Below are 13,771 nucleotides of genomic sequence, written 5' to 3'. Positions count from 1 at the left end.
GTACTCATTCAGATTCTCAGATGAAATCCATAAATATTGTCCATTCCACTGACACAAAGCAGTCTTGTAAGTGGTCCTTCGCCTCCCTTGACTATATCTTCTTGTTCCTCACCATTAGTTCTGCAGTCTTTAGTCTCTGCCTATATGTTGGAAGTAGAAGTACAGCCATGTGATTGGACTTTCTAAAGTGTGGGCATGGGATGGCACAGTAAGCATTCTTAATAGTGGTCTAATAGTGATCAAGTGTTTTGGTTCCTCTGGTTCAATATATTTGGTTACAGAGAAAGAGCAGTGCAGGCAGACAACATGCTGAAAGACCATGATGAGGTAGATTGTGAAGTCAAGAGTCCATCTTACCATACAAAAGGACAATAATCTTATAACTGCAGGATAGAAGCTATCTTTGAGCCAGAATTCTGTATCTTCTACCCAGTGGGACGGGGAGATGAGTGAATGTCTGGGATGAAAGGTAACTCTATTATGCAGGCTGATTTGCCGAGGCAGCGAAAGGTTCTGTTTTTTACACTTTTGTAAATCGGGGAAGAGCATTATTTGATTATTTCTTGACATCTAATCAAAGTACAGGTCATTGGTGTAAGGCAACTTTCTAACTTCGTGTGGAGATGCTACTACTTAAGGTAATACAGGGAATTCAGACCTGTGATCAGATAATTCAGACCTGTGTACCTACATTTTAAATATATCGAGGATAACATTATCATGGAAGACATCCATTCTTCAAAACTCCAACAAGGACTGCTGGGATTTGAGGACCTGAGTTATAGGGAAAGATTAAAAAGTGAGGACTTTATTCCCTGGAGTGTAAGAGAATGAGGGAGGTTTGATAGAGGTATACAAAATTATGAATGGTATAGATAGGGGAAATGCAGCCAGGCTTTGTGCAATGACTCTGGGTGAGTCTGAAACTAGAGGTCACAGGTTTAGAGTGAAAGATGAAATATTTAAGGAGAACCTGAGGGTGAATGTCTTTACTCAGAAGGTGGTGCGAGTGTGGAACGAGCTGCCAGTGGAAGTGATGAGTGCAGGCTCAGTTTCAACATTTAAGAGAAATTTGGGTAAGTACATGGATGGGAGGGTTATGGAGGACTATGCTCCAGGAGTAGGTCAATGGGAACAGGCAGAGTAACAGTTCACCATGAATTAAATGGTTCAAAGAGTTTGTTACCGTGCTGTAGGGTTCTACAACTCTATAGTTCTAACATATAAAAGATGTATGGATAAGTACATGAATAAGGGGGGTAGAAGGACTATGGTCTGGTGCAGGTCGATGGAACTAGGCAGAAGACCAGATCAACACAGACTAGATGGGCTATCAGGCCTGGTTCTGTGTTGTGGTTCTCTATGTTTAAGTCTCCTGAAAATGAATCTGTAGTTGACTAAACTTGCTCTGATGATGATTCATGCCTGTAATTGTTGAAGTCCTAACACTGTCTTCATCTCTGCTTCCCTTTAATCTAGCTGGCCACTGTGGCTCCCCGGATCCCATCGTAAATGGTCATATCAGTGGAGATGGTTTTAGCTATCGTGACACCGTTGTCTATCAGTGCAATCCAGGTTTCCGTCTTGTTGGCTCCTCTGTAAGAATTTGTCAGCAGGCCCATAAGTGGTCAGGACAGCCAGCAGTCTGTGTCCGTAAGTATCTTTCCTCTGGTGGGCTATTTGCTACTCCTTGGGAGACAATGTCCTCATTTAAAAACCCGGTTGTTAAGTCTTCCTGTCTTTTTGCATTCAGTTGAGTTTACAATTGTTTGGGAGATTTGGTATGGGTATATGCAATTATGAGGTGTATATACAGGGTAAGTGCAAGCAGGCTTCTTCCACTAAGTTTGAGTAAAACTAGAACTAGATGTTACAGGAGAAAGATGAAATATATAAGGGCAACATGAGAGAGAACTTCTTCAGGGTGGTGAGATTGTGGAATAAGCTCCCAGAAGAAGTGTAGGTCTGATTTCAACATTTAAGAGAAATTTGCATAACTACAAGGAAAGGAGGGGTAGGAAGGGCAATGGTCCAGGTGCAGGTTAATGGGACCAGGCAGATTAATAGTTTGACATGGACTATATAGGCTGAAAAGCCTGTTGCTGCATAGTCGAGTTATATGATTTTATAATAAGTGAATCAATATTGCTTATACTTGCCTGCATCATAGTCTTCATCCTTAGAAAACAAAATGGCTAGAGGAATGACTGGGTGAGGTTGACACTTCTTAAGCCAATAGGCTTTAAAATAAATGTGATTTGAATTGGTCATTAGACCAAGTTAATCATTCAAAATTCCAGTCTGTTCATTTCTTGTGCAAGTAAACACTCAGTGGCCTCCTGTAGCTAATAATATCCTTCACATCACTGAGGATAAGGTCAGATGAATTGCTCAATGAAAGACGATTTGAAAGTTTATCTCATCATATAGTCTCCCAATTTCAAATTGAAATTAAAATGAAATCACCAAGAATAAAATTATAAATGTGTTTATCATTGCCATCACACGTGCCAGGGTAGAGTGAGAAACTTGGTTTTGCATGCAGTCTATGCAGATCATTTCACCATATCAGTGCATTGAGATAGTACAAGGGAAAACCAATAGCAGAATGCAGAATAACTTGTTACAGTTACAGAGAAAGTGCATTGAAGGCACACAACAAAGTGCAAAGCCATAACGAGATAGATTGTGAGGTCAGGCGTCTACCTTATCATACCAGGGAACAGTCCAATAGCAGGGTAGAAGTTGTCCTTGAGCCTGATGGTAAAGGTTTTCAGACCATTGGGTATTTTCTGCCCAGTGGGAGTAGGCAGAAGAGAGAACGTGTAGGCTGAGCATATGCTTGATAATGTTGGCTGCTTTACTGAGACAGTGAGTAGTATAGGCAGAGTTCATGGAGGGAAAGCTTTTCCCATGATATGCTGAGCTGTGTGCAGCACTCTACTGTTTCTTGCAGTTACATGCAATGCAGTTGCCATACTGATCTGTGATACAGCTGGATAGGATGCTTTCTCATGTGCATCTTTAAAAATCAGTGAGGGTCAATGGGAACATATTGAATTTCTTTAGCCTCCTGAGGCAGTAGAGGTGCTGGTGAGCTTTCTACGTCATGACATCTACATAGTTTTACAATGTTCACTCCTCTGAAGGAATAAAAACATCTTGAAAACAAAATCTCTTAAGGGTTAAAGTACCTGATAAAGGATTAACGCCATCTACCTCAAATCTGGTAGAGGAATGGGCTGAGGCGGGGCATCATGGTAGCATAGTGTTTAGCTTAATGGTATTACAGCACCAGTGACACAGGATCAATTTCCTCTGCTGTCTGTAAGGAGTTTTTACATTCTCCCCATGACCACGTGGGTTTTCTCTGGGTGTTCTGGTTCCCTCACACATTCCAAGGACGTATGGGTTGTAGGTCAATTGGGCAACATGAACTCATTGGCTTGGGAGGGTCTGTTTACGTGCTGTATCTATACTTTAAATTAATAAAATAAAAATTAAACATTAAATTTGTTCCAGCCATCACTTGTGGTCACCCAGGGAACCCAGTTCATGGCAAAACCAATGGCAGCCAGTTCAATCTCAATGATGTTGTCAACTTTACCTGCAACAAGGGATATTCACTGAAAGGTGCATTGAGAGCTCAGTGCAGAGCGAATGGTCAGTGGAGCAGCCCATTACCAACGTGTCAAGGTAAGAATGGTTTCTGCATATTTTCTCACATGTATTCTAATCTGAGGATACACTCAGTAGCCACTTTATTAAGTACACCTGTACATCACCTCAATAATGCAAATATCTAATCACCCAATTATGTGCCAACAACTCAATGCATAAAAGTATGCTGACATGGTCAAGAGGTTAAGTAGTTGTTCATGCCAAATATCAGAATGGGGAAGAAATATGACCTAAGTGACTTTGATCATGGAATTATTGTTGGTGCCAAAAAGGGTGGTTTGAATATCTCAGAAACTGCTAACCTCCTGAGATTTTCATGCACAACAGTCTCTAGAGTTTATAGAGAAGAGTATATGCACTGCTTGTAATGTCGCTGGTGTTTAGGGCAGCATTGAATGTCCACTTTCTCTGTCTGTCCATCCAGTTGCACAGATATAGAAGGATTCTTCATTGCTGTTTTCATAACAATTATTTTTTACCATTCAGAGTTGCTAGCCCTGAGCTGAATCCTGAAACTGGAAGACCAGTGGACTATTCTTAGTCTGGTCTCTACCCTTTGATCTGTTTGGCATAGGTGATCCTACCAAATCACAAGGTCTTGGCTCCAGCCAACATAGCTCTCCAAGTCATTGAGGCATGCAAGCCTTCAAACTACGACAGGGTTGTGGTCCTCTTGGAGGATAGAGAATGGTCCAGAAAAACAAAAAACATCCAGTGAGTGGCAGTTCTGTGGTGAAAATGCCTTGTTAATGAGAGAGAAATGTACAACATTTCAAAATGCACTTCCGGTGGTATTTAAGTCAGTACTGTAAGCAATATCTTTGATTGGTTAATGTCTATAAATGAGAAAGAATCTCACACAGAATTTATATTGTATACAAGAAAAAAGACTTATTGATGAACATACAAATCAGTAAGACTGAAAAAGTGGTGAGAAAATTTGCAACAATGTTGCTGGGTCTTGAGGACCTAATTATAGGAAAGGTTGAATAGGTTAGGACTTTATTCACTGAAGCATAGAAGAATGAGGGACGACTTGAACGAGGCATCCAAAAGTATGAGGGGTAGAGACTGAGTGAGATTAGAACTAAAAGTGATGGGTTAAGAGTGAAAGGTGAAATATTTAAGGGGACATGATGGGGAACTTGTTCACTCAGAGTTTGTTGTGAGTGGAAGTGGTGGATGCAGGTTCAACTGCAACACAAAAGAACTTCGGAGAAGTAGATGGATGAGAGTTGTATGGAAAATAATGATCCAGGTGGGCAGAATAATAGTTTGACATGGACTAGATGTACCAAAGGGTTTGCTTTTGTACTGTAGTTCTCCATGATTCCATGACAAGGAAAAAAAGACTTCAGTGAACAGGGAGAAAATACAGTTTAATCAAAACTAATCAGCTGATTTTGACAAATCAAAGTTCAAAGTAAAGTTCCCTTGTCAGCCACGGTTGCCTCGTCCTCTTTTTAGAATACTCTTCATCCTTGGGATGTATCTATCCTACGCCTTCCAAGTTGCTCCCGGAAACTCCACTATTACTGTTCTGCATTCATCCCTGCTTGTGTCAATTCCAATCAACTGGTCAGCTCCTCTCTCATACCTCTGTATTTCCCTTTACACCACCGTAATACTGATATATCTGACTTTAGCTTCTCCCTCTCAAATTGCAGGGTGAATTCTATCATATCATGATCACTACCTCTTAAGGGCTCTTTTACATTAAGATCCCTAATCAAATCTGGTTCATTACACAATACCTATTGGAATTACCTTTCCCCTAGTGTTCTCAACCACAAGCTGCTCTATAAAATTATCTAATAGGCATTTTATTAATTCCCTCTCTTGCGATCCAGCACCAACCTCTTTTTCCCAACTACCTGCATATTGAAATCCCCCATGACTATAGTAACATTGTCCTTATTACATATCTTTTCTATTTCCCATTGTAATTTATATCCCACATTCTGGCTACTGTCTACTGTTTGAAAGCCTGTACATGATTCCCATCAGGGTCTTTTTACCCTTTCAGCTGCTTATCTCTACCCACAAGGATTCTACATCTTCTGATCCTATATTTTCTATTTCTTTTTTTTTGTAATTTATTTTTTTATTGAAGTTCATCAAACTAACATTTCCATAAGATACATTTCAGACATTGTACATATATATCATATAATCATATATATCACAAAATCTCCACAAAGTATTTATTTGGGGTATACACTTATAGAAAAGAGTGGAAAGAAAAAACAAGCAAAAGGAAAGAACTATGTACAAGTAGGGAGTGATCTTTTTTTTTACAACAGATTCATTGATTTGTGAGAATAAAATCAGGCCTATGAGGCATTATGTAGTTAAACCATTTTTCCCAGTATGAATCAAATGGTTCCAGCTTATGATTAACAGATGCTGTTATCTTCTCCATTTTGTAAATGTCCATTGTAATTTCCATCCATGTATTTAAAGTTGGGCTTTCCTGTGATAATCATTTCCTAGTAAGAGTCTTTTTACCAGCCACCAACAGTATATTCATTAAATATTTATCTCTTTTCAACCATTCTTGAGGTGTATATCCAAAATATATGGTCTTAATCTCCAAGAGTATTTCACATTTAAAGATGTCTTGTAGGGCATTGTGTATCCTGCTCCAATAGTTTTTGATAACAGGGCAGTCCCAAAAAATATGATAATGATTTGCATTTTGATTTCCACAATTTCTCCAGCAAACAGAGAGGTTACCATCATAATGGGATTTCTGAGAGGGTGTAATAAAATATCTTATCAAGTTTTTCCATCCAAACTCCCTCCATTTCTGTGAATTGGTACACTTCCATTGATATCTCCATATTGTTGTCAATTCTTCCTCAGATATAATTATCCCTCCTTCCTTCTCCCATTTTGTTTTAATGTATGAAGTCGAATGTGTTTTAAGATTTGACAACCCCTTATACATGCTTGAAATGATTCTACTACCATTATCTGAATTATATGCTTTTCTAAAGAGCTCTATCAAGCATGTATTTGCCTTGGTTACATTTTAAGCGTCTTATTAACATATTGTTGCATCTGTAAATACCGATAAAAATCTTGTTTTTTTAATGTGTTTCTCTTTAAGCATTTCAAAACTGAACAGTGTTCCTTCTTTCATTATGTTGCAAAGAACTGTTATTCCTTTAGCTGTCCAGTCCTTAAATCTAACATCCAATTTATTTGGTGTAAAATCAGAGTCATATGCGCACCATTTAAGAATTGCAATATCTCCCTCTAGATTATATTCTTTTATAGTAGTTTATTTCATTTTTTGACCAACAAAGCCAATCCAGCCCTTCCACCTACCTGCTTGTCCTTTTGATACAATCTGTATCCTTGGATGTTAAGCTCCCAAATATGATCTTCTTTCAGCCACGACTCAGTGATGCTCACATTATCATACCTGCCAATCTCTAAATGCACTACAAGATCATCTACTGTGCCTTATTCCATAGACTGCATTTTGTTTGTGTTTTTAAGGTCAAAGATTATAATTACCACTGAGGAGAAATTATTGCATTTTCAGTTCAATTGATTCTCACTTTGGAGTGGTCGAAAGAATGTTTTTATTCTACTTATGGAAGATAGAAGATTGCAGCATAGTACAGGCACTTCAACCCACAATGTTGTGCTGAACTTTTAACTTCCTTTGAGATCAATCTAACCCTTCCCTTCCACATAGTTCTCCTTTTTCCTTTCATCCACATGCCATCTAAAAATCTCTTAAGTGTCCCTTATGTATTTGCCTCTACCACCACCCCTAGCAGGACATTCCATGCCCTTGCCATTCTGTGTGTAAAAAAACCTTCCTCTGACATCCCCCTATACTTTCCTCCAATCACCTTAATATCCTCTCACAACAGCCATTGGCACTCTGAGAAATATAGTACTGGCTGCTCATTTTATCAATACCTCATCAATTTGTACTCTTCTAGCAAGTCATCTCTCAGCCTATCCTCAATCAGGCAGCATCCTGGTAAATCTCCTCTGAACCTTCTCTAAAGCTTCCATATCCACTTCCACATGAGGCAACCAGAATGTGGTCTGACTAGATTTTAATCAGGCTGCAACAATACCACGTGGCACCTGAAGTCAGTCCCCTGACGAAAGAAGGCCAACAAAAGGCGATATTTCAGAAAGAGTGCATCCATCATTCAGGACACCCGTCACCCAGACCATGCCCTCTTCTTGTTGCTATCATCAAAAACAAGGTACAGGAGTGTGAAGACATGCACTCAACTTTTTAGAAACTTCTCATTGTCCATTGGACAATTTTTCTTTGGACAATAACCTCACTTCTTTTTGCTTTCTTTTTGCATGTATTACTTACTTTAATTATATATATGTATTCCATCTGATAAGTTGTGTTTTTAAATTAATATGTATTACAATGCACTGCTGCCGCAAAACAATAAAATTTCACAACATATGGCAGTGATATTAAACCTGATTCTGATTTGACTTAATCACTCTTTCAAATTTCATGGCAACTTAAAAGAATCCAGGGACATGGATCCTAAGATCCCAATGTTCCTCCACCCTACGAAGAATGCTACCATTAACTTTGTACTCTAAGAACAAAGTTACATACCACGTTGATCTGTTTCTCAGCTGGCGACAACAGTGCTCCCACATTCCCACTATTTCTTGAGGTGAGAATGGTAAGTTAGACTCAGAAACATCTAGAAACCAAACGAAACCTCTTAAAACAGACAACCTTAGTGAACCATAATGAAGTGAAACATCAAAATAATGCACTTACGTTCATTCTGCACAATACTAACAGCTCACTGGAGTTTAGAAGAATGAGGGGAGATCTCATTGAAACCTATCAAATATTGAAAGGCCTCGATAGTGTGGATATGGAGAGGATATTTCTGATAATGGGTGAGTCTAGGACCAAAGGGCACAGCCTCAGAAGAGAGGGTCATCTATTTTGAATTGGGATGAGGAGGAATTTCTTTATCCAGAGGGTGGTGAATTTATGGAATTCACTGTCACGGATGGTTGTGGTGGCCAAGCCATTGGGTATATTTAAAGTGGAGGTTGACAGGTACTTAATTTGTTAAGTGTGTCAAAGGTTACAGAGAGAAGGAAGAAGAATGAGGTTTAGAGAGGTAATAAATCAGCCCTGGTTGAATGGTGGAGCAGACCAGATGGACTGAATAGCCTAAGTCTGTTCTTATGTCTTATGGCCTTAATGCCAAAGCAATGAAAATTGACATCATTGAGTGTGTGAGGCCGTTACTCCAAATCCAATTGTTTACAAAAAAAAATCTTTTGCCACTGTAATGATGTTTGTTCACATCACAAGTTAAGTTGGATATATGTGGTGTATAAAATAGAATTGACTTCACAGTCCAATGCACTTTCAAAATGCTGAACTTGGAGAGCTTTGATTAAAGTATCTAAGCGTGAAAGTTCCATGACTGTCATACAAATATTGGAGGGAATTACATATTTGGCAGGTAGCTTGATTATCTTTTATGCATCAGCAAATAAGGAAGCCATGCGTGAGATCATAAAATATCAAATGTTTTGTATATCGACCAACTAAGTCAATATATTAAGCAGTTCATATGTGTTCTGTTTTATTGAGAGTTATCAATTTACACTCAGTGGTCACTTTATTAACTGCACCTGCTTGTTACTGCAAATATCTAATCAGCCAATTACATAGCAGCAACTCAATGCATAAACGCATACAGCTATGGTTAACAGGTTCAGCTGTTGTTCAGACCAAATGTCAGAATGGGGAATGAATATTATCTAAGTGACTTTAACCGTCAAATAATTATTGGTGCCAAATCGGGTGGTTTGGAAACTGCTGATACCCCAAGAATTTCACGCACAACAGTTTCTAGAGTTTTGTGTGGAAAAAAAAACATCCAGCGAACAGCAGTTCTGTGAGCAAAAATGCCTTGTTAATATGAGAGGCCAGAAGAGAATGGCCAGACTGGTTTAAGCTGATAGAAAGGCAACAGCAACTGAAGTACAACTGTGGTGTGCAGAAGAGCACCTCTAAATGCACAGCACATCAAACCTTGAAGTGTATGGACTACAGCAGAAGAATACCATGAAGATGCACTCAGTGTATTTATTTGGTATCTGCTGTTTTGTTGTGATATGGAAGTGTATAATAATCCCCAGATAATTCATTCATGTTCACTGGACTGAACTTAATGTGAATACGCACTAATTCCAATACCTGTTTTACTTCTGTTGTCTTTGGGGTAACACATATTATCAGAGCAACACGCACAAAGTGCCAGAGGAACTCAGCAGGTCAGGCAGCATCTATGGGGGGGGGGGGGGGGGGTGCAGGAGTAAACATTTGATATTTTTGATATTTCAGATCAAGACTCTTCATCAGGACTGGAATAGAAGGAGGAAGATGCCAGAATAAGATGGTGGGAGGAGGGGAATAGGCCAGAGTGGGGAACTGAAGAAAAGGCAAGGGGGAGGGGAAATTAATTTATTTGTATTGATGCTGCCTGACCTGCTGAGTTCCTCCAGCATGTTGTGGTTGTAGCTCTCATTTTCCATCATCTGCAGAATCTCTTGTGTGTAGGTGATAGGTGAGATCAGATGATGGGGAAGGTGGTGTTGGGAGGGGGGGGGGGGGTACTGGTAATGAGACTGAATTCATTCAGCCCTTTTCTCCTTCAGCTCTTACAATATGCATAATTTTTGGGAAAAGTAAACTGAATAGTGAAAAGACCATGCAAGAGCAAGACCTTAGTGAGACATACTATGGTAGCCCATGGTAGTGCAAGAGGTAGTTAATAATGTTTTGCTGCTGAGCTAAGATTACAGTTGTGCAGGTTGATACAGCAACCTAATGGCTGAAAGAAGTAGCTCTTCTTGAACCTGGTTGTGTGGGGCTTCACGCTCCTGTTCCACCTGACCGGTGGTAGCTGTGAGAAGATGGCATGACATACGGTGGGGATTTTTAATGATAGATGTTGTTTCCCAAGGCAGATCCTCCTTTCAATACTACGGCCTGAAGCCTCTTGCATTCCTAACCCTAATGCAGGCCATGATGCAACCAGTCAGGATACAGGTGATACATCTGTCTGTGATGATATTGAGTCCATTGCCTGCAAACTCTAAAATGAAATAAACTTTGGAGCAGACTTTAAGCCCTACCATATATAAACATACCTGAGTACCCTGACTTTTTATTAACCTACATTTTAAGGACAAGTTCACTTCACTGCTTAAGTGTTCATGGTGAGGCCCAGCTATCAATAATCACTATCTGAGGAGTGGGATCTCCCCTCACTACCAAGGTGGAGCTACTTCCAGCTAACAAAGTAGCTTAAACATAATTTATTTTATTTTAGAGACAAATGATTCTTGATATAAAACACACAGAGGATTTTAATCTTATACAAGATTTCCAAATTACAAAAGATTCCTAAAATACAAAGTACAAAGATTTTCACAGCATAGATACATTTCTTGCAAATTATAAATGTCATACCAATGAATTGCAGAAGGACGAGTCATCCCTTGGAAGGGTCATGCTGCAGTACTGGAGAGTTGAGGTTAGCAATAACCCTCTGGGGCCTGGATAAGTATATCAATCACAATCAGAGAATTTGATTATATACAATGCAGAACATCCATTTTGCACCTTTGAACTCCTAGAGTCATAACATAGTTGTCAAGGTGATAGCAAAAATCAGCAACTATTGAACTTCAGTTTCTTGACATTCCATAGAACACAAGCAGGTATGCAGAGAATTCCTGAGTTCAGCATCGACTGATAATTTTAAGCAAGATCCCATCTTTTATACCTCAAAGTATTCTCTACTGATGTTCTCCAATTCTGAAGTTTCACTGTTCGATGAGTCCTAACATGTGCTCTGTTGACTTACAGTGATAAATTGTACAGATCCTGGGTATGTGGAGAACGCCATTCGTCTGGGACAGGAAGATCAACTGCAGAGTTTCAAGTTTGGAAGCAGTGTGATATACCAATGTAAATGGAGTTTCTACCTCCTTGGCTCAGCTGTGTTAACCTGCCAGGTGAATGGCTTGTGGGACCGAGCTCGCCCAAGCTGCTTACGTAAGTAGGACCTGACCATGGGGAAAAGGACCATTTTCCTTGTTCTGGTTAAGTTCTGAAATACTTTTTTTCCCAATATCTTATTTCATCTGGTGCCTGAAATTAATCTCCATCAAGCTGAGTTCTGGTATGTTGTTCTCTCCCTAGTTACCTCAGGCAAAGAAACACAGCAGCTTTTAAAACCAATAGATTCCAAAGATCAATGTTCAAAGTACACTTTTATCAAAGCATATATACCAGGTATAACCTTGAGATTAATCTTCTTGCATGCAATCACAAAACAAACAACACAACCCGAGGATGTGCTGGGGAAGTCCACAACTGCTACCTGTCGCACATTCCGATGCCAATAGACCATATTTACAATGCCCAACAGAACACAAAAAAAAGCCAGAACATACCTAGCAACAACAGCGATTCCTTCTCTGATTTAATACATATAAGAAGAAAAATTAAGGGTTCTGTGTAGTAAAAGTGAAGCAACAGACTCAAATTATTGAATTACTAATGAAATTTTACAAAAGGAAGTCAGAAGAATTGATATCAATCCAATGTCTGTTTAACACTCCACTCAATCTGTTCAGTTCTATCAGCAAGTCAGGTTGAACAAAAATCTCAGTCCCTATTCCCGAACCCCTTACCAATCAAGAACCTATCAATCTCTGCCGAAACATGTAACCTTCACAGCTGTCAGTGACAACAAAGACCCCAAATTTGCCACCTTCTGGCTGAAGAAATTCCTCCTCATCTCAGTTCTAAACAACTCAAGAAGCTCCTCCTTGTTTCTGTTCTAAAGAACTGAAGAAGTTCCTTCTCATCTGAGTTTTAAAAGGATGTTCTTCTATTCTAAAATTGTGTCTTCAGATCCTAGACAACTCCTGCTTTTGGAAACAGTCTCACCATGTCCACTCTGTACCAGCCTTCTAGCCTGCACGGCAAATGCTGTCCCATCAAAATAAAGAAGGCAGTGATTTTGGGTTCCTCCTAAGTTTCAGAAAGATAAGGGTTAGAGTTAGTAAATTGTGGGCATGTTATTTTGGCGCTGGAAGCGTGGCTACACTTGTGGGCTGCCCCCAGCACATCCTCGGACTGTGTCGGTCAGTGGCACAAACAACAAGTTCTACTGCATGATTTTTAATGTACATGGGACAAATAAATCTGATCTTACTATTGAAACCAAAAAAAAACTATAACAAGAAGTTTATATCATTTATACATTAAACCATTCATAGGATTTAAATTCCTCTATACATATTGAAGAGACTAGAAGCCTTAAGAGTTGAGGATTGATTTGGAAACAAAGAAACTGGTTTTGCCTTCACAACTGCCATGTACACTATTCCATAAGACATAGGTGCATAATTAGGCTGTTCTATCATGGCTTATTTATTTTCATTCTCAGCCCTATTCTCCTCACTTTTTCTCATAATCTTTGACGCCCTTATGAATCAATAACCTATCAACCTCCGAGTTAACTATACCAAATAACCTGGCCTCCATAGCGCTCTGAGATAATGAGTTCCACAGATTTAACCACTCACTGGCTAAGGAAATTCCTCCTCATCTCTGTTCTAAAAGAATGTCCTTGTGTTGTGAGCCTATGTCCTCTGATTCTCGACTCTCCCATTTAATGGAAACATGTTTTTAACCGATTCTATCTAGGTCTTTCAATATTCAGTGTGTTTCAATGACCTGCCCCCTTCATTCATCTGAACTCCAGCAAGCAACAGGCCCAGAGCCATTGAAAGCTCTTCCCAGGAACATTTTCGTGAACCTTCTCTAGACCCTCTCAATGCCAGCACATCTTTTCTTAGATATGGGGCCCAAAGCTGCATGCAATGCTCAAGGTGTAGTCTGACCAATGTTTTATAAAGCCTCAGTATTATCTTGATAAATCCTGATGAAGGGGCTCGGTCCAAACTTCTACTGTTTATTCCTCTTCATCGATGCTGCCTGATCTCAAGTTCCTCCAGCACTTTGTGTTTTACT

The 13,771-nt window shown here is 39.4% G+C and overlaps 1 protein-coding gene across 1 annotated transcript in view; it reads left to right on the top strand.

Moving 5' to 3' along the window:
* The window catches only part of LOC140733433 (CUB and sushi domain-containing protein 1-like), a 2,013,313-nt gene that overhangs the window by 1,873,488 nt on the left and 126,054 nt on the right, over positions 1-13,771 (top strand). The window contains exons 53-55 of the mRNA XM_073056756.1: positions 1,480-1,653; positions 3,523-3,696; positions 11,594-11,782. Coding sequence (XP_072912857.1) covers positions 1,480-1,653; positions 3,523-3,696; positions 11,594-11,782 — 537 coding nt within the window. The remainder of the gene's footprint in view (positions 1-1,479; positions 1,654-3,522; positions 3,697-11,593; positions 11,783-13,771) is intronic.

Source organism: Hemitrygon akajei, chromosome 9 (assembly GCF_048418815.1).
Source record: "Hemitrygon akajei chromosome 9, sHemAka1.3, whole genome shotgun sequence".
NCBI lineage: Eukaryota > Metazoa > Chordata > Chondrichthyes > Myliobatiformes > Dasyatidae > Hemitrygon > Hemitrygon akajei.
This window is presented reverse-complemented; position numbering and strand designations above follow the sequence as displayed.